General features: G+C 38.3%; 1 protein-coding gene across 5 annotated transcripts in view; it reads right to left on the bottom strand.

Moving 5' to 3' along the window:
- The window catches only part of KMT2E (lysine methyltransferase 2E (inactive)), a 90,781-nt gene that overhangs the window by 6,000 nt on the left and 62,410 nt on the right, over positions 1-22,371 (bottom strand). For all 5 annotated transcript variants that reach the window (XM_090041989.1, XM_090041994.1, XM_090041993.1 and 2 more), the window contains 8 exons: positions 14,619-14,783; positions 12,376-12,684; positions 10,618-10,872; positions 10,238-10,382; positions 8,304-8,557; positions 7,682-7,738; positions 5,067-5,627; positions 45-349 (listed from right to left, as the gene is read on the bottom strand). In XM_090041989.1, coding sequence (XP_089898115.1) covers positions 45-349; positions 5,067-5,627; positions 7,682-7,738; positions 8,304-8,557; positions 10,238-10,382; positions 10,618-10,872; positions 12,376-12,684; positions 14,619-14,783 — 2,051 coding nt within the window. The remainder of the gene's footprint in view (positions 1-44; positions 350-5,066; positions 5,628-7,681; positions 7,739-8,303; positions 8,558-10,237; positions 10,383-10,617; positions 10,873-12,375; positions 12,685-14,618; positions 14,784-22,371) is intronic.

Below are 22,371 nucleotides of genomic sequence, written 5' to 3'. Positions count from 1 at the left end.
ACCCCTCAAGTTTTCAAACTTGTGAGCTGTACTGAACGGCTTACCATTGAACTTCTGGATCATTCTTCTCACTAGAAGCAGCTTCTTTAATTGGACAATTGCTGTTAATTTCTTCTGGAGCTGCATTATAAACAGTAGCTGGCAGTGGCAAAGGTAGGTTTGTGGTGTTTTCAGTTTGCTCTCCGTTTTCACCACCACTGTTGTTATATCCATCGCTAGCACCACTATTACTGCTTATACTTCCTCCACCAGCAGCATGAGGAGACATAGTAACCAGGGAAAAGTTTTCTGCCTTGGAGCCACTTTTTCTAGCTTCCCTTTGTCTCTTACGATATTCTAATAATGATACCTGTGCAGAGGAAGGGATTAAAAAAAAAAGAAAAAAAATCAGAGAAAGTTTACTCGTGTTATTGAGAAGCTTTACTATGCCAAAGGAAGACAGAAAAGTTGGGCTACAGAATTTAAGTTATTTCAAATAGGCCTACCACTCGCACAGTCTCTAAAAGGAAAGAAGAGATTAGTTAGATGACAATGCAATGTATTTTGAAAATGTACAGAACACTTTTCCTTAGTTTTCCCCTATAGTATCCAAATAGCAGGAAGGCATGAAGCTGTCACACCCTTACTAGTTCTCATGAATTTGTTCTTTCAAATCATGATAATTTGAAGAATGTGTAATTTAGTGTGTTTTGTTTTAAACCTTTATTGTACTTTAAAAGGCAAAGATTTCAAATGTATTTTGATATTTATTTAAATTGATTTCATGTTCTTGCACCACTGAAGAACATGTATTAAAATGTTATATAAAACAGTAACTTTCCAAAATCTTATAGCAACCACTGAATTAAAGTCAGACTGTTGTTGTTACACTCCCTGTAATTAGGGGGGGCAGCAGAACAGTGTGTCAAATCTAACTCAGGCTGTATGATATGAAAGCTCATGGCTCTCTGAACATTTCATCAAGTGCTATGAATGGACTTGCCAAGAGCAGGGATACTCTTATGCAAAGCCGTCCCCACAGTTTAACTTCTGGGTTTTGAAAAAAAAATACTGAAATACTGAACTTCAGGTCTGGAGAATTTTGAGTAAGAAAGCATCTTTCTGAGCAATTTAGATTTAACACCTTTATCTCTGCAACTTCATTACTACAACCTGCTTTGACCCTTATCTTGGTATCCAAGCACCAGGGAGCAACCCCCACCCCTCCCCCCCTTAAAAAAGGGAGGGGTTGGAAGAAGAGATAGCAGGCAGATTTTCAGCTCAAAGTGTTATAGGGCTACAAAAATCAAATAACTAAGATTCTGACCCGCCATGTACACAGCATCTGATGGGAGTGCTTAGTGAATATCACAGCTGCCTACATCCACACTTGCCATGCGCTAGATTTTCAAAAGTGCTGCAAATACAACACTTGCCAATTAAATGGACATGCAAGAGGAAGAAGGGATGGAACTATGGACACGTGTGTTAGAACTGAAAATTAGGGCATTCTTGGCTAACACGACAGTAGAATTAGGGTTGTTTTATCCTCTGTCATGTATTCTTTTGTGGATTAACAAAAATGGTGGAAAACTATAGGAAAGATTGTAGCACTGATGCAGTAAGGCAGCCATCCAAAGGAATACAAGCCATTTTCTCAAAAAATATTAAGATAAATCTCCATGTTTAATTGGCTTGCACACAAATTGGTGAGACTCTCACAGTCTTAGATTTTACCTTGCTTATTCAACCCAAAGCAAAATTCCCTCTCATGTTGCTAAAGTTCTTGATGTTAAAAGTTTACATGGAGGCTATAGGTTAGAAAGATTTTGGCCCAAGGGGGACAGGATGGAGCATCCTGTCCATTTGCTGTTTATTGGTATCATGCTGCTGCCAGGATTAGTCTAAACCAGTGTTTCTCAACCCATGGGTCACAACCCAAAAGTGGGTTGCAAGAATATACGAAAAGATCGCCAATTAACTTTAAAAATGGATTCTCCTTTAAAGGAGAAAAATGTTGGAAACTCTGGCTTTTCCCTTGAAGGCTGGCAAGAGTTCGAGCCTGCGAGGGGCCCTCCCATTCTCCATACAAGCCCCTCCTGCCCCAACACACAGGGCAAAAAAGGTTGAAAACCATTGGTCTACACTGACTGGGAAAGTTGAAGACTGACTTTCTGAACATTTGGGAGACCTAGACTACTATCCATTCTGAAAATGCACTCTTAGTTTCAACTTCAAAGATCATGTGCCTTCTAGAATAAATTCTAGAGAAGAATTTACTTTAGAATATTCATTGTCTATTTGTAGGCAAGCCCTCAGACCTCTAACTTCTTAACTTACAGGTAAATTATTGCTTTGCTGAATAAAGCATGGATTAGCATTGTCTAAGGAAGGGCAAAAGCATCAGGACCCTGGGCTCTTTAGCTATTTCCACCCAAGTGGAATTGCTAAATGCAGATAAGAGTTCTAGAAAGGCCCTTAAATCAGTAACACTTATGACCACAAGTGAACCTGAAGAAACTGGCTGCAAGACTGCCAAACTGAAAAGGAAAGTTATATTTTTGCTTTCTATGTGAAGGGGATACATGGTGGTGGGGGAGAGATTGGTTCACGGGACTCTGATTCAATTCCCTGTGCCACCAAAGTATTTATGTGACCAGAGACAAGTTTTAGCTTCATTATACCTAAAATTCACCATCTGTAGATCTGTATTTCACAGAAGGATTGTGAAGACAAACACTTTAGGCACTTCAAGGTCATCACAACATACTAATGTGGGGTACCAAAAGATGCTGAAACAGTATGTAAAAGCCACCAAACAAAACTACCATACCCATGTTGAGACCTTGAATAGTAGATAACATCTGACTTTCCTTTTAGATGGAGAAACTGGATCATAGCTTCCAAACCCCTCCCCAAACAAACAAACCAAAAAAAGAAGTCTTGTTCTGAAAAAGTTACTTTGCTCCTATAACAAAGAAAAATCTCTTGAAGAATCAAAGTATTGTTTTAAGAAAAGTTTAAATGTCTAAAGTTTGATAAATAATTACTCTGAAAGTACACCAACTCCAGAGGGAATATTCCTGCTGCACTGCGTAAAAGATCCATTAGGCTAGGGTAGAATTTTGTATAAAGAGGAGAGTAGAGAAAGCATAGAAAAAAGAAAAATATTAAGTCTAAATATTGGCACAAACCATTCCTGTTATCTCAAGAGGAGAGCCTGTAGGTATTTGGGGAAAAAAAACAACTTAAAAGGAAATGGACCTCAATTTTCTCTCAGCCACAATTTGTGGTTTCAGTAGTTGAAATGCAACCATTCAAGCTTCTATTTCAACCTGCTGATAAAAAGACTATTTAGAGAAAAAAAGATTCGAATTCCCTTTAGTTATGTTATAGTAGCATGCAGATTGGAGAGAGAGGGAGAGACAGGGAAAAACAGAACTACTAATCTGATTCATCTTATCTGATGCCATCAGAGTCCTCCAAATAGAGAAGGACCTCTGAATTTAGAAGAGACAGTTTGGATTATTCAGCTGTAGTTGAAATATGCAGCAATGCAGGCGCCATACCAGAGAAACACTGGACTTAGGATTCTCCCGGACTGGGTAAGGCTGTGGCCTGGAATTTGCAATCACAGAAGTACACACAGGGCAACATCATCTGTAAATCAGGTGCTTAGGACTTGACATGTCTTTGAGTTCCTTTAACATAATGTTGAGAACTTTCCCATTTGGAGATGAATAAAGAATGTTCTAATCGTATAGAATTTGGATGGCAAACAAAACTTTGGAAGTTGAATACTGAGCCGAACTTCTTTTCTGGAAGCTCAATCTGGCATGATACCCAGTAACAACATTTTTCTTTTCACGATTTCAACTTTTTTAGATTGTCAAAAATCTTTTTTCTGTTTTTTCTTTGTTTCTAAGAACTCCTTCCTCTACAAGAGCAAGGAACAATAGAAATCGGGGGGGGTGTTCAATTTTTTGGTGCCACAGGACTTTTTAGACTCTCTACGATTTCTTATCTCGTCACAAGAAGATGCAACACTCTCTGCTTATTTGGATACTTTTTCTTACGCAGAGATTTTGAGTGAGAATATTTTTATTCTCTCAGAAGATAAGTAAATGGTGCTGTGGATCTTAAATCCCCCAAATGGCATTTCTGAAAAAAATTCCTTTGCAGCAAGGAAAAAATGGTATCAGCCTAATTGTTTAAATATAAGAATGAACGCAGATAAATTGTATATATTTTTAGCTATTTAGTTGGAGCCACAAACAAGTCTATGGGTATCAGAGCCAGACAGAACAAGAACAAAGCTCAGTAACTTGCTAGAAAGTAACAATAACATCTCAGGCAGGAGAATTTCCATTTTGGTAAGAGCTGAGAGTTACAAATGGGCCCACTGTCAAAATGTGTCCAATAGCTTGTTCCCTCATTTATTTAGAAGAGAGGGAGTTTTAAACATCAATACTGAGCTCAAGAACTGCATTTAGAATATAAAACCAAGAAAAAAAGTTTCCATGAATTAAGGATTCCTTTACAGTAATTGCGGCACTTAAACCCCTAACGTAAAACAAGCACCAGCCAGCTTTGTTTTCTAATCTAAGTTGGAACCAATAGGTTAAATACTGAAAGGGAGATATGATTGTGTGCATCAGTATAAATAATCTTTATAGTAGTAACATAAATCATAAATTACAAGCAAAAATTTTTATCAAACTGGCAGTATCCAAGTATATCATTTTAGTACTTGGGGGCATGAGCAACTTTTTTTTTTTTTGAGTGATTAGTTTCTCATTTACATGAAATGACTGAATAAATGTGACAGGCTTTACACTGCAAATAGATCCGAGGCCTATTTTCCCCTAAGCAAAAGTCTGTTTTCACCTAATCCTTTAATGCATAATTTAAATGGACTTATTAGGTTTTATAGCCCTATCTACATTGCACAAAACAACATCTTTTTTCTGTGTTAAAAATGTGTCTTAAGTTAACTGTTTTTTATTAATGTGGATATTTTATAATTGGTTTTCATGTAGTAGCCCATGTAAAAAAATAAACAATAAAATTATTCTTAAAGTTATAACCTTTTTCTTTTGTGGAGGATTCTGGGGAGTGCAATTTCCATCTATCAAGTTGTCACTATTGACAGTCCTTCCAAAGCCAGATGGAATTCCATCTTCTGTAGTACAAAAAACAGATGCTTCCATGAACATGCCTCTACCGTCATCTTGAATTAGGCACTTTGACTCATTTATTCGGAATCCACCTCCTACTTCCAACTGATGCGAAGGTGTCAAGTCCCTTAAATTAGAATTCATTGAGAAATTTACACCTGTCCTATCGGGACTTTTTACCCAGGAATAAACTGTGCCCCGTCCACAATGAGCTGTTTCTAACTGGCTGCTTGAATCAGTCCTATCATGTGAGGGGGCTTCCAGGTTTTTATGCAGTGCACTTTGCTCAATTACTTCGAGTCCCAACTGGAGGTCTGACACAGATTCTTTTTCTCCAGTGCACTGCCTGGTGACATCGGTCCTGTTCCTTGGACTGGAATATCCAATCGTCTTTATTTCTTGCAGGCTCATTTCTGTCAGGTTGGAACTTCTGAAAGAATTCAGTGCTAGAATCGATGATCTCTCATATCCCTGTATGAAGAAAACATGCTTCAGTTATTGGTTATTTTTTCACAGCAATATTATAGTATTTGGAAGGAATATTAATAAATATATTAACAAAGCAATGTTTTTTCATACGTAATGTTACCACCATTAACTGTTGGAGGCAAACTTGGTATAAAATAAAAAAAAAACCTCTATGAAATGTCAGAGATGAAGTTTATTTACATCGTGGTTAGCACAATACAACATAATAAGCATTTACCTTTTATATTACACATGCTGGTTAGAACATTTTAATTCAATACAAATGAATTAGTTCATAATGTCAAAATTCTGTTTTTAAATGTTGAGGTCAGTTTTTAGGCAGACAGAAAAGAAAGCCTGACAAAAAACAGCGTAGGTGGTTCTAAAGAGCTTAGAAATAGTACTCAACCTACTGAGTACAAGAAGGATCAATCCATCCCTATAGACAAGTGTCTTCAGAACAAGGATTGCACCTACATATAGTATACAAATCTTTGCATAGTAGGGAATACTTCTTAAGCAAGTTCTTAAAAGCCCTGAGTAGCAGAAAAGTTTGTGGATTCAAGTTTTTCACATGTCTACAACATTACCAACTCACCATGGTATTTCCCCCCCCCCCCCCCAAACCAACTTGTTTTTAATTTATGGTTTGTTCTTTTTTTTTTTTAAAGGAATTTGATATAAATTAACTAAACTTTTTAAAGTCAGATGACATAAGTACAGTCTAAACTTGTTAATGTAATTTAAAAATAAATATGCTACTTATGGCTCTTTCATGCAATTGTCAGTACTGATGAACAGACGATCACCATATGCATTTCAAATTACCTCCATCCTTACCTACAAGGACTAATTACCAGAAAAAAAATATTCACTGATGCATGTTAGTGTTAAGAGTGATGCTAAAGTTGTGGCAGTCCAGGAATTACACAAGAGGCAGGGATTTCTTTGAGTGGCGATATCTTTTATTGGACCAACTGCATAGTGGGGATGGAGTCAGATAGGAAAAAAAAAAAAGTCTTGCATTCAAAAGCCTAAGTTGAGTGTCTTGCATTCAAAAGCTCATCTAACTCCATCCCCACTCTACAGTTGGTCCAGTAAAATACTAGCCAAAGAAATATTTGCCTCCTGCATAATTTTTCCTTGCATTCCTGAGCATACTTGAGTCATTCTTATAACTGGCACTGCAATAAGTAAAGTGATTTTCTCAAGAACTGACATAAGCTGAGCATGTAGTATCCAAGGGCATTAGAATGTTCATATAAGTTACCTTTACTGATAGTTTCCAGACATTAAATCTCAATATTAACATTTAAAATAACAAAACCCAGTTATTAATCATTATATATAAGTCAGTGAATGTATTCATCCTTATCTCATATCTTACTGTTTGGAAATGTATCATGCAATATTTTTCTATTCTCTTTTGGAAGAAGTTTCTTTTTTAAGTTTTACAAAGCTTATGGATCAAGTTGCCCTCTAGTGCTTTAGTCTACTATAACTCTAGATCAGTGGTTCTCAGAGCCTTTTTAGGCCCAAAGCATCCCTCATTAAACTCAATGCACCCCTTAGAAAAAGCCAGCTCTTAGCTTTCACTCCGTTTTTGACTATGGAAAAAAAAACACAGCAATTCTTCTGTTGCAAGGAATTCAAGAAGACTGCAGCAGGTCAGAAAGTTTCTGACCCTGTGGATTCCTAGCTGAATTCTTGCAGATGTTTGCAAATACAACAACAATACTAATACTGCATGGCACCCTGGTTGAGAATTACTGTTTTGGATTGAAGCTCTTAAGGAAGCGGGACCAAAGGGTGCAGAAAGGAAGGAGAATATGGATAACAGGGAAAAGAATTAAGACATCTGAGCTGAAGAAATAGGGAAAAGACAAAATTATGCAAAAAGCTGAGGCAAAAATTACCAATGACATTCACCAAAATTACAAATTTTCAGTGTATTTACCAAGAATTTTGTAAAACAGAAGATAATCAATATTTCTTTCTGCTAATGAAGTTTTATAGATTGATCAGACTCTTCTATAGTTTCTTGCAAAGATCCTTACCTCTTGACTATAAGCTCGCCTCTTAATTTCTGGAGAACTGTCAGGTGAGGAAATATTCTGTGCAAATAAAAACAGTTAAGAGTCAACTGAATTCAGAATAACAGAAAAGATTTCAGTAATAAATGAGTTAAAGAAACAGCTTAAGAGTTCCAGTCTTTAAAATGAATTGAAGCGGAAGTGTCTTTTACATCTGAAGGGGCAGAAAAGCAACTGTTCTCATATTTTTGTTGACAACCACTATCTAGACAACAATTACCAGGTAATTTTAAAAAATAAAATGTACGGTGCAATAAATACAAAGAAACACACTGCTTAGTACCAGTAACAATACAATTTTTTAGGCCTGAATAATACACGCCCACACATAAAATACTGTATGTCATGGGGGCTCAATCCAGAACCAAGAATCTACCACCCTCATTAATCCAACTGCAGATACAGGCCCTAACCTAAAAGGAATATAGAAGTGCCCACTAGGTTTGCACCACAGACTGGCACTGGATGAACTCAGTAATAATGCAACTGAGTGAAGAAAAAAAAGAAAAAGAATTTAATGTCAGAAAATCTTTCTAAATAAATGTATTTCCCCATATCTCTTAAAACATTCATAAAAAAATATCACCTCAAAGTGCATGGCATTTCCATGTAGAGATGGAGTTACAGGGGTAACTGGTGAATATATGGGTTTGTAACCATTTCGACAAGTTTCGTCTTCTGCTTTTATCCTAGGAGGAGTAGCAAACAATGATGAGTCTGTGGCAGTAATATCAGCATGAGTTGGTGTGGCATATGGAGATGGTGTAGGTGTTGAAGTTTCTGAATAAGCAGGATCCAGCAATTGATACAGTCTTCGTTTTTTTAATGGTGTGGTTAGATCTGTGCAATAAATAAACACAAAACTAGGTTACTTAAACTAATTTCTTATTTATGTGAGGAGGAAGTACATTTAGAACAATTAAAATCACCATCAGAAAGTCAAATAAATACACCATTCATTAAAATGAGTTCCTCAGTAAATTTTAGGTTTTTACTGCTAATGTTTTCATGCTAATTATGAAGGTGGAAGGCATTATATAAAACTCCCCCAAAATTGCAAAACACACCAACTGAAATGGCAGCCCCCCAACTGCAACAACTAACCACAACTCCTTATGGGGTGTCCGCCGCCGCTGCCCTCCTCCCCACGACAACTTGCCAAAACTCCTTAAGATCCTCTGGATGGGTGGGGAACGGTGTTTGGGAGTGGGATGAACAGGTAAGGCTGGAATCATGGGGCTGGGTTGTGGGGCAGTGACAGCTTGGGGGGGTTGGGGCCAGGGCGCAGGCCCAGGCTAAGCCACAATATGCTTCCTACACACCTTGCCCTATAAAGGGGGGAATGGGTGTATGGAGGCATGCATGGGAGGGATAGAGGACTGCCTGGGTGCTACGTCCCAAAGGGAGCCAGCCAAGGGTGAGAGAGGGAGGGGGTATGGTGGGGCGCATACATCAGCAGAGCTTGTCCAAGTGGTGTGATCCACAGCTGCCCCCACATGGGGCCAAGGCCTGCCTGGGACAGCTCAAACCTTGCTCCTGCCCACATCTCTCAGTTCAGTCATGGCCAATGCATAGCTTCTGGCAAGGCTGTTCTCAGTGTGGCTGCAGTTGTCTGGGTGGTACTCTACTCCCCTTGCCTCCAGTGGGAGCTGCATGGCTGAAACTCACCCCCAAACAGAAGTGAGGGAGGAGCTGCTGCTAGAGGCAAGGAGAGCAGTGCAGCACCTGGCTGGCTACAGCCACGCCAGAACAGCCCTACCAAAAGCTATGCATGCTGGCTGGGCCCTGGCCAGTGGGGCTGTTCTGCTCCTCTCACTTCCAGCTGTGGCTCCTCCTCCTGCCCCAGCATGCAGGGTTCCAGTTCCAGCTCCAGCTCCAGGCTGCTTTCCCCCTCATCTCCAGCTGTGGCTCCCCCCATATGCACTGTTGCGGACAGGTGGGCAGGGAGGGGGAAGCTTCAGCCAGGCAGCACCTGCTGGAGGTGAGGGAAGCAGAACAGCACCAGGAACTGCCCCACTGGAAGTTGTGTACACTGGTTGGGGCCAGGGCCACTAGGCATGGGTGGAAACATGATGTGGGCTTTGTCCAAGGCAGAGCAACGCAAAGGCAGCTACAGCCTAGATCCAGTCAGTTGGCGAGCCAGATCTGGCCCTTGGGCTGTATTTTGCACATCTCTAGTCTATAAACCGAAATCTCAACTTATTAATATGAAACGCTGCCTACACACTGTACTTTCAAAAACAAATGAAACTTAGTTCCACAGAACCACTATTAGGGGGATGACCTATGTACAGATTTCCATTGCCAAATAAGAAAACAGAATACAACAAAACCACTGTCAACCCAATACCAGTGTCAGGCGGGATTCTCACAAACTATTTGCAGGATATTATTTATATGGATTATGAATATTTAAAAACCCTGTCTCTATATATTTAAAAAAAATTAAGACACTATAATGATGAGAACCCCACTCTCGCCTCGCTGCCTTGTAATAACACTTGAATAGTAAAGCATCACCTGTTAAGGAACAGCTGTCACTTAGTAATAATGGACTTTTATTTTCACCATTGATTGCAGGACTTCTGGATCTCTCTCGAGATGGTGAATTATATTTATCAATCATCGTTGAATTTTCTTCTTCCAAAGCTTGCTTCAGCCAACGCTGAAATAAGTATTATTATTATTATTTTAATAAATTAGATGCAATTAAGTTACTAATTAAAAACAGGTCTCCACTTCTGAATGGACTACAAGTGTTAGGACTTATTCTACCAGCACTGCATTTTCAGCCAATGAGACAGACTGTTTCTAAATCACAGCAACTGGGCAGAGGACAGTCTACAAACAAGTTACCCCCACTTTGATTTAACAACAGGATACCGCAAAGGATCAGTTACCTTCTTACAAGACCCAGTTAGGTTTTCCACGGGTTCTTTTCTCCTCCTCTTTTCTGAAAGGAATGGTGAAGTAAAACGAATATAGTGCTTAGGAGTAGAATATACATGTGGACTGTAAGTGAGACCTGGTAAAGAATTCAGTTGTGTAGCCAGAACTTCAGGATCTGTAGTTATGCGCAGAGGCCTTTCTGAAAGGCTGTCCATAGGCTTTCCTGTCTTCTCATTCTTCTCACTTAACCATTCACTGACTAAGTGCTAAATAAAAACAGAGAAAAGTTTCAATACTCATAAATGTTACAGACAAGGTGTTATTTGTAAATTTCTTCGTAAATGTCTACAGGAAGTTTGACTCCAATCCCTTCTACCATTGATGAATCAATGGAGCTTTCTGGCTCAGACAACAGATGGCTATTTAGTTTGTAGATTATAGTATAGTATTAAATATAAAAAACTGTCACAATAAAAAGGAGTGTTTAAGCTTGTAGCAAAGTTATGCACCAAAAAAAGATCTACCTAGTTATTCATTACTACTAATGAATTAGTAAAGCAAAATTAAATAAATCTCAGTTTTAAACTAGGATTATTGTGAGAAGTCTTATTTAATTTAACTAATTTGTCAAACTTGTTATTTGCACTGCATCATCTAGGTCAGGGTTGAGAAATCTGGGGGGCTGGACGGTCACCTTAAGCAGTACTGGTGAGCTGGGTCAGAACTTTCCCTGCCCAAAACAGCTCACTAAAACTCTGCAAGTGGCAGATTACTAATCCAGTCTGAGGGTGCTGGACAGAGCAGAAAGGGTCTCCATGGAGACCAGCTTGGGACCCCTGTGGGCAGGGTGCACTCACCTGGGTGGATGGGCGGGGCTGTAGGTGGGCATGGAGTGGCATCTGGGAGCAGGACAAGTGGGCAGGGCCAGGGTCACAAGACTGTGCTGGGAGGCCTGGGTAGCAAGGCTGGGTCCAGCAGTGCCAGTGAAAGGAGCCACCACCAGGAATCTGAGCCTGGCTGACACCCCAACCCTGCTGTGCGCGCTGCGGCTGGGTGGAGCTGAGGGAGTCACCGTGGGCCACTGGCAGACCAGGTCTGGCTCACACACCGTATTCCGCCCAGCCTTGATCTAGGTGTACAACTGTAAAGGCTAAGTGTGTCTCCTCAACAATTTTAAAACGCACATTCAAAATGGCACCTGTGCTAAGAGAAGCTGTTTTCAGTCATGTAGGATGATTCGACATCACTCCACATGTGCCCAGATTGCTCTCTCAGACCACTTTCTCAGCTGTCTCTGAACTAAGCCTTTTCACTTTACAGTATCCCACCGCTGTTCACTTCAGTGCAGTTTTACTGGGGCATCAGTGGGGTAAAGGGTAATTCTATAATACTGACCAATATCACTGGACCATTTAGCCCTGCAAACAACAGCTTTTTAAATTAAATCCAAAAGATTTTCCCATAACCAGAATGGACCGATTTAAAATAACTGATTCTAGGCAAAATTTAAATCATCAAGTAGGAATCCCCAATTTAACCTTGCTTTGCAGTTGTGCTTTAAGCAAAAGGCAGGGCAGGATAGCACTTCAAGACTGACTAGTTCAGAGAGGAATAGGCCTTTGTAGACCACAGCCTACTTTGCTGGTTCCTAGCAAATGTTAGTGTAATCAGTGAAGTCAATGGAATTAGACATTATGCACAGAGAAAAGATAGAGAAAGTTTAAGAAAAGCTGTTATTTGTCTTGATTTTCATTTTTAAAGGGACATACCTTCTTTGTTTTAGGATACTTAGTAGAGCATTTATTAAGTGCTGGAGCTTCCATTTCAGCAACTATTTCTGCAACAGCAGTTTCTGTTTCAGGCTCAGTTGCAAGTGCAGGGTTCTCTGTTTCATTGTGTTGTGAAGTAACTTCCACATCAGGAGAAGAAGGCTGGATATCTGAGCACATGCTCACAGTTCTGTGTCGTCTACGCTGCTGTCCAATATGAGTCCTGCTCCGAGAGAAACTTTTTCTCTGTTTAGCTCTATTGACTTTGGCAGGGGCTGGCTTGGTGGCAGTTTCTTCTTTTGCTGGTTCCTATTACAAGATTTAGTTAAATAAAGTAGTTATATGAGTTACATCAATTAGAAAAATTAAAATGAGATGGATTCTTTCTTAAAGGTTCAACAACTTTTGGATCCAATTCCTACCATAAAATACAAATACTTATAATTAAATTACTATACCATCTCCTAAAAGCATGTGTAGTGTTTCCTATACATACTTAAGTACCAGATGCTGCTACTTGTAAACCAAGATACTGGACTGGATGGAACAATGGTCTCATCAGCATGGCAATTCTTAATCTGAGCTTTACCATAATAATTCATTACATTCAAATTCCCTCATCCTTACTCTGAATCATTCATGTTCAGATCACATGATTTTTTACATACAATAACCTTGTTTCCTTATTTGTCTGCAAAGCCGTGCCCATTTCAAGTGCTAATAGCAACACTTAGAAGTGTTATTTTGAATGATTTATATAAGCCTGTGTTATTAAACAGGCAAAGAATTATAAAAAATGTAATACATTCAAAAGACCATTTATTACTTCCTCCTGGTTGTTAATGCAACTAACTATGCTGTTTATATTAGTTTAAAAAGTACTCAATTTTTACTGTACTCAAAGTCACAGAAAGTTATTGCAAGTCTCCCTTAAAGTCAGAACAGCTATAACAGCAACCATAATATTTAGCATATATTTAAAAGTATCTTCTACATGAGGAACTGCAGTGTTTCAAAGATACCAACCAACTAAACCTCAAAATACATGCTAGTATTAGTTTCTTTTTAAATAAGGAAACAGATACAAAGAATTTATGTAACTTCTCTGTGGTCCTAAGAAATGAACAATCACTACCACTATCAGTATTACAATGAAGGTTAGTTCTGCTAGGCTCTTTGAGTAGATGTGTTATCTTTTATCAGATCAACTGAGCAGGTGGAAAAAAGTTCTTAGCAAGTTTTTGGGCACAGACATCCTTCTTTAGGCATAGGGAGTCTCTGCTGTTCTGAGACTCCAAGAAATGAGAGAAGCTACAAGTGTGGCAGGGTGTCAGTGAGAATGCAAATAGGTAGAAATGAGAAAAACAAAAAGATAAAGCAGAAGGGGGGGGAGAAGAGAGCAGGGGGAAAAAAAAGGCTGAAGGGAGACATTACAGTGACAGAATACAGGGTGGAAAAGAGGGTGTGGAAAAAAAATAGGAGATCAGGAAAACAGGAATGAGACAATCTCTAAGTGTGAGAAGATATAGTGTAAATATAAATAGGCAGAAAGGAGAAACAAAAAGATAAAGCAGGGGAGGAAAGCAGGAGGGGAAAAAAGGCCAAAGGGAAGCATTACAGAAATAAATATACAGGGTAAGAAAGAGGCTCTCAATGAAGAAGGAAATAGTAGGAAATCATGGAGACAAAGGGCAGAAGAGTAGGGGAGGGGAGAAAAGGTGGGGGAAAAGAAGAATGTAAGAGGTCAGGTCAAGCAGGTACCTGTAGAATCAGATGACAGGCAGGTTTAAACACGTCATAAAACCAATGTCAATATCGAGTCCATGATTTTTGTATCCATGATTTTTTGTAGCTTGCTAAGAACTTTTTTTCAGCTACTCAGCTGGCCTAATAAAAATATATCCACTCAAAGAACCTTGCCTGCCTATGTCCTTAGACTAACATGTCTACAACCAAAAATCCAGTAACTTAGTTTTGAACTCTAACTAGTAGACAGCACAGGCTAACATAAAAAGTATACATGTATAATTTAAACCAATGTCTTTAAACATCATCATACTATTTATTCTTGAAAAACTGAAAACTAAACTATGCTATAAAAAGAACTGCATACATTTTGGTAAGTTAACATCAAAACAGAAAATATGAAATTGTCTAATCAATTTTAGATGCATTTTGAACTCCAGATACTGTTTTTAACAAGGTTAGGATTAAATAGTGCAGATAAAGTTATAGATTGTTACCTGAATGAATTCTGTGTCATTGATAATCTGTGCTTCCTTGCATTCTGACTTAACCTCAGTTTTAGCTGTGCTGATTCTTTCCAAAGCCTGCTCTCTTCTTTTTTCTCTTTTTTCTAGTCTAGCAAAAGCTTGGAGGATAGCTTCCATTTTCCGTTCTTCTCTTGTCTGAAGGATTTAATGAGAATGTTATCAAACACTTATTTTATAGTAACGCGCGTCTATGTTTTTTAAAATCGCATAAAAAACTTAACTAGATAAATACACAAGATGTTGACATGCTGGTCAAATTCAGCAAAAGCTCAGAGAGGAGGCAGGTACTATAATGATTGCAATTAGCAAGAACATCTTATCAACATTTGAACTCATACTAAACCTACAACACATGATTAAGCAACGCTTCCTGTTTTGAGTTAAAACCAGAGATTTAAAAATAACAACTTGCCAGTAAATAATTACATATGAAATGTAAAAACAACATATAACTGCAAAACGTAAGACCCCTGGCTGTTACTTGCATGATTCTCCAAGCAAATTTCGTATAACTGTTTAAACGCTCATGGCCAAGAAAAAAGATAATTATCCAGAATGGCACAAATAAATGCTGAAGACAGGTTTTCCACTTTTCAAGCGCCACAGAAAACACTCCACATTTTTAAGTACAAATATATCAAAATAAATCATCTGCTTGGAAGAATGAGTATATCAACATCATTATAATCATTATGTTATTCAACAAAACTGGATTTTTGTTCTGAAGGCATGAGCAATTCAGATCTTCATCCCTGTGTACAGTCAGACCTCAGTACACACACACAGCTCCATTAAAGTCAATGCAGGAGGTACAAAGCCAATTTAGATCACAAACTCTTGAATACAGGTGCCTGCATTGTGTTATCTGTGAAAGGCCATGCACACCTAAAGGCAAGGCATTTTTATCATTACAGATAAATCTTAACTTCAATAAAGATTAGGCACGACAATGACAACAGTACTGCTCAGGCTAGTAAAACTGAGGAACTAAGTTAGACTCCAGATCTGCAAATTTTATTAAATGCCTGAAGGTAAAACCTTTGAATTATCTGTATTACAGTGATAGACTTTAATTGGTTCCTGCTTAAGAGTTAAAGTTGCATTAACATTCAGCCTTAACAGCAAATTTAAATCTTTTTTCCCCCCTGAAAAAAATAAAAATTTTATGTTTTTGTTTTACTAATTCAGTATTACTTGAATTTTTCATGGTAGTTTAATGAATTATAAATTGATATAGAAGAGTTAAAAAATTAAGCCTTCAAGTGGTCTTCAGAGCATTTTATAACCTTCCAATCATAATCAAAGGATGTATACTCAAGTGAATTTTAAATTTGATAACATTCTACCATTAATTCAAGCAGTTTGAAAGGTCAAACTTGTACTCTAGTCGGTAACAGGAACTTAGAATACTTTTCCAGTGTGTGGAAAGTTTTGGGTTCGAGTCTAAGCTCAAGGAACCCAGGATACATATTGCTGTCAGGTACCGGAGAGAGAAATGGAAGTGAAAACTTTATGGAAAGCATTACTTTTAGCTACAGGCAATTTGAAGACAAAAAAAACAAGTCCATCCTTAAACTTCTATCTATTCTTTTAAGGCTTGGAGGCCTGCTACCTTAAATGCTACAAATTGCAACTTTGCCACTGAAACCAGAGTCGGGTATCAGATCAGGTTCCACTGCAGAACCTCCCCCCACCCACACAACTGACTGTTTTTTTTGCAAAATATGTAACTGACAGTATTTTTGAAGTAATAACAGATAAAACACGGATATTATATAAACTAGTCTTAGGGCAAAGAGATATGGAGCAGTAAACAATCCCTGCTCCGTCTCATCGAGGAGGAAATGATATTACGACTCAACAAATATTTTAACTTACAGCAATTCTGTCTATAAAGTCAATAAAATAGAAAAGTTTAGTGATTAAAGAATTAGGCAACTGCTGTAACAATACCAGTAACACTGGCTGCTATGCTATTCCCTCTTCACCAAGTAATTTAGAATTAAAATGTACTTAGTTGCTTTTTATTTCCTTTACTGGAGCCTAAAAAAAAGAGGCTATTAGCTCTCTTACTACATCTTATAAATTTGAGAAGTCATGCACATTAGCTTTGTAGAAAGCAAGATAATGCAAGTACACTTGCTAGACAAGCATGCTTTACTGTCTCCTTAATTTTAAACTTCAAATAAAGTATTTATTTCTTCTTACCTGTAAAAATCAATAGCAGGAGACTAGACCTCAAAAACCTATTCACTTGTAATCCTCTTTTTGGCAAATGTTAAAATAAATAAATAAAGCAAAAGACCAACTATTAACAGCTAACAGATGATTGCAATACAGCTCAAAATAACCACCACCATAACAACAAAACAGAGCACAAAGTGCCTTCAGAGACGCATTCCATCTCTGTACTGCCTCACTGCCAAAATCTGCAACTACACTAATACATCCAACTCAAGAGTTATTTCAACTTATACAAGTTAAATCAACAAAGTAAAAACTGTGTTTTAGCGTAAAGGTCTAGTGAGAGGACAATAATATTGTACTAAGTATAATTTCTTGAAATTCAACTGTAAGCAGTAAAAGCAAACTTTTAATTGTGCCTACGACACTGCAGAATTAGTCTTCATAATATATGCTGAATTGTTTAGTCCTGTATAGTTTTAAAATGGAGTTAAAGGAGTAGAGTCACCATCATCTCTCTCAGAAGCCTACTGCACACTTTAAAAAATATCAAGAAATGCTACCTTGAAATTGCTCAGGATGTGCTTTTTCATACTTAACTCCTATGGCTTTTTATCAGATTACCTTAAAATATTTAGGGCAGAGCTGCTGGCATATACCTCATCTGTTAGGTCATGATTTAGTCAATTCTTTCCTCATTAGTAATTCCATGGCATTTACCCTTCCTGTAGAGTTATTTTCTAGATTTTTAAGTTTTCATGGTCTTGTAAGTTATGTCTCCAGCTCTGTTGACTGTAACTCTAACTTCGGAAACGTGAACATGGTGGAAATCAACATAGCTTTATGCTCCCTTGAAGGCAGTCCAAAGGAAATAAAATTACGAAACACGTAATCTCCAAATATGCCAAAGAGATTTACTAATGCCCAGCAATGACAATCTATGTCTTAACCTTGCTACCAAGAACATAAACAAAAAAACATATACAAAGTTCCATCTAAACGTGTAACCTACTAGTGTAACGTGTTAAAGCTAAGGTTACTATAAAAGAAATATGGAAAAATCTGTTTCTATTTCTTGTGTATTCAGTTACTCTTTGCACAGTCAGCTTTATTATATTTAACAGTTACTGTATGAAACCATATAAGTGAAAAAAATATAGAAAGTAGTATGTTATTGTAAAACCACAAATGCTGATTACTGCTTCTAACAGGATGGTGTTTATTAAGATTACTTTTAATTCATTATAGTATTTGACTAGATTCGTATTCACTGGTTACCAACTCTCAGAAAAGAGATTACAAACATGACTGACATTGATTTACTGTTGCTATACCTGAAACTGGCACAGCCCATAACCAAATGGGGTCCTGGTCACATAGGACTGTTAGGTGCGACAGTGACAAATATAGGATTGTGACAGATGCAGTTACCGTATCGACTTGAACACGAGGCAGGGTTGTCATCTCCTCCCCCCGCCCCTTCAGTATGGGGAAACAAAAGTCCTTTGGTCTTACATGTGCATAAAAGGAAACCTCATTAAATACACTATCATTAAACTGCTGGCAAAAGCAGCGTGTGTTCAATAACAGAAAACAACAATGAAGCTGATGGAAATGCAGCCAACACTAAGCTTGAAGTTAAAACACACATGACCCATACTGGGCAAACATACCGATGGAAACCTACCACAATAAGTTAGTACAGCCCATTTGAAGATGCATGCTAGTCCCCACTGTGTGCAGTCCCCCTCAGTGACAACTCTTTTTAAAGTCATGGTGAGCCACTGTACTGAATACACTGAGACTAGCTCTGCACTCTCACAACTGAGCTATGCCCTTCTAAATAATTCACCCAGAATTCCCTTCAGCCCATCACACCAAATCAAAGAAAATTAGAGTAGGAAGGGACCTCAGGAGGTCCAACCCCCTTCTCAAAGCAGGACCATTCCCAACTAGATCATCCCAGCTAAGGCTTTGTCTAGCTAAGTCTTGAAAACCTCTAATGATGGAGATTCCACAATCTCTCTGGGTAACCTGTTCCAGTCCCCTCCTAGTGAGAAAGTTTTTCCTAATATCCAACCTAAACTTGCCTTGCTTCAACTTCAGACTATAGGCTCCTTGTTCTGTCATTTGGACAGAAATGTACTCCACTGATTCAGAAGAAATTTAATCAAACAAAAGTCAGGTAACCTTCACTCTGTGTGAAGATATTGCCTAGTTAAGGTGAAAAAAGATATGCATTTATAAACAACAGATTGCATCAATTACATCTAAAACAAAGATATCATCTCAGAATGCTCTAATGAGGGAGAGGGAGGTAGAAATGAAGGTGATAAATTCCTGGGGACAAGTTTCAAGAGTGTCAGCAGTAGCAAGAGGGGATAAAAGCTGCAGTAAACTCATACACAGTGTGCAGCTATGAGCAGGCCTGACTTTTGTACTTGCAGTATTTTTATGCCTGTGGTAAAAATGTTGAGTCATATGTTTTTAGTGCAATGTTTTGGGTTTTTTGTTTTGTATATTTTTTGTGCTTGTTAATCCTTTGGGTCCTCCTTTCCTTGGCTATTTGATTCCAGTGGGAGAGATAAGGTCCAACAGTAATTTAAGGCCTTCCTCTGCAATTACTGATTTATTTTCAGGGAAAAGATATATTTCCTAGAATTTAACCAGAAAGTATGTAGTCAGCTATATGTGTGGTGAACTTATATTTAGGTTCAACTTATAATCAGAACAATATGGTAAGTTGCCAGAGTAAAGATTATAATTTAGGAGGCAGGTCCAAGGGAAAATTTTTGAAGGTCTTAAGATAGGTAAGCCAAGGTATATTTTGACTAGACAAATGAAACAGAAAAAAGGTGCCTATATTCCTTGTTCTCTTTATTACTAAGCAGCTCTCCATCCTTTGCCACCCCCCCAATTAGAATCAAAGCTGGCATATGGAGAATATAATAATAAAAGGTCCTTAACCGTGTCCTGCTCTAGCATGATCCCAATCTCTACGTATTTTTATAGCTAATTCTCAAAGTCCAGCTAATTCATCTTTAAAAATCCTCTCTGATGACTGGACTCCTGCCTTATTTCTTGTTTTGGTTTCTGTACTCTTGATTCTTGATCATTCTTCTTTCTCTAGTTATTTGCCCATTTCCCACCCTGCCCCTGCAATCATTTATTTGTATGATTCTTCCCCTTCCATCCCATTGTGCTCAATCTCCTATTCTTAGCCCCCACCCACATTTCTCCCATTCTCCTCCACATCATTCTATGAGCCTCTACATTCCCTTCCCTTTCCCCAAAGCAGGTTCTTTTTCCTGTCTTTGCTTCCTACATTATATTTGATTAAAGGGAGATGAAGTGGGGAGTCCTTCCCCTTAGGGCTACATATTCCCACCATGGAATAAAATTCTGATTAAACTCATATAAAGGCCTCTGACTTATGCTTAGCAACAAGACAGGCATCGCTGATCTCATTTTCCTTCCATTTGCTCCTGCCCATTCTGATCGCCTGATAGGTTAAATATGAACACCTCAACAAATGTGAGCCTAAAACTTCATATGTTATTATACACCTGTACTGCACAATCAACTATGAGATTTATTGGGTGCTACACCCATACGAATCCAAAAAGTACAAGATTATCATATGTAATGTGACTACAGTCAACACCATATTTTCTTGCATACAACACCCTCCCCCTCAAAAATAATACTCACCTTAGTTTTGAAAGATGAAATTACAAAAAAATATTTTTCCAGAGTTATGGGTGCATAGAGCAGGAAAAGAGCCTGATCTGTAGCTGACTTAACCTCCCTTTCCTGCACACTAAACTGAATTCTTAGCTGCTCCGAGGGTTTTGAAAAGAGATAAACAGTCTGTGAAAGAGACCAGGAGCAGCCAGCAAAATTGCCATAAGGAAAGTTAGTCTGATTAATAGAGCATCAAGACCACTAAAAAGGAGAGGCTATTGGCCTCTCTAACATCTAGAGAGTTCAAACAATAAACCATTAACAGTTAACTGACTCTTCCCTCAGCTACCTGTATAATAATACTACAGCTGCTCCACTGTAGAGTACTAATCAAACCAGAGTGCTTCTAACCCCAGGAAGAAAATCTGCTTCCTGGTTTAACACCTGTTTAATACATATACTCCAATTTTGGGAGACTAATTTTTTGGGGAAGGTTTATATTGTAGATGGCAAAATATCTTAATCTAAATGATCACAGTTCTCTATTATGTTATTCTATTGTCAACAACAAAACCTTCTTGTATTTATAAATACAGGAAAAAAACTATCTTTAGCATATTCATAAAATAGGATTAAACAGAATGAGGGCTAAGTGCATAAAAGGAAACTTTAATTTAATATGGCAAGGAGAAATGTGTTTACATTGTCTCATTATAAAAGACTGCCATTAACTAGCTGATGTATATCTTTAGGCACCACAACTGTGTTTAGCATTATAGAAACTGCAGTTGATATTATTTTCATTTACAGTATCTAATTACAGTGACCCATTATAATTCTTAAGTGTCACAGTCAAAGTTGTTCATAAAAAAACAAGCCATATGAAATTCAGTCCACCTCTTCTCCCCATTATTTAAATTTTAGCAATGTTATAACCAAAATGTATTAGCAATAGCCCTAGCTTCCCAACCTCTTTCTTATAAAGAATTTGAGCTGTTACCAGCTCCCTGAAATATTGACCTCCCCATTTCATGGGTTTCTTAAATACTGACCCATACTTCAGATGTTGCAAGTACCATATTATAGCAGTTCTGTGATCTAAAATTACAGGTTGATTTGTTACTTTTTTAAAAAGAAAAGACTTCTATATAGGGAAAATGTTATCTATGCCTTTTAGGGATCCTACTTCAACATTTAAAACAGGGCTGGGCAATTATTTCTGGAGGAGGGCCACTTAAATGAGCTTTGGTGGGCTGTTGAGGGCTGTATGGGTACCCCGCCCCCTGGTTGCCATACTGGGACTGGAAGTCCCATCCTCTAGCCCCTAAACTTTGCCACCGGACGTCCCTCTCCTTGCCTTCCTCTCCCCCCTCATATTCCTTTTGGGAGGGGGGGGGTTGCCATCTTAGAACCAGAAAAAAACAAAATCATAGACTAAAAGTCAACACCTACTATAGCATTTTATTACAAAAAATATTTTGGTCATGATTTGTGTACTCTATAAAGAGGTTGTTGCATAATAACTTCAAAATAAGTCTTACTCTTGTATATTGTGTGGGGGTATGTGTGTGGAAGGGGTATTGAGGTGGTATGGCTGTTTGTGGAAGGGCACAGGGTATATTGAGGTGCGTGTATATCTGTTAGTGGGAATTGCGGGGTCAGGGTGTGGGTGTGTGAGGGAGGGTGGGGAGATATGGGGACTCCCACACACTCCACTACATGGTGTGCAGCCCCTGTGGCAGGCAGCAGCAGCAGGCAGGAGTGCTCAGGTTGCTCATGCTTGACGCAGGCACTGGCACCAGGCATCAGCACCAGAGTACCCCCACCAGCTGCCACTGCCAGCAGCAGTGTCTGC

Source organism: Crocodylus siamensis, chromosome 4, assembly GCF_052110815.1.
Source record: "Crocodylus siamensis isolate JL-2025a chromosome 4, ASM5211081v1, whole genome shotgun sequence".
NCBI classification, from domain to species: domain Eukaryota; kingdom Metazoa; phylum Chordata; order Crocodylia; family Crocodylidae; genus Crocodylus; species Crocodylus siamensis.
Note: the sequence above shows the minus strand (reverse complement) of the source record. Positions and strands in the feature narration are given on the sequence as shown.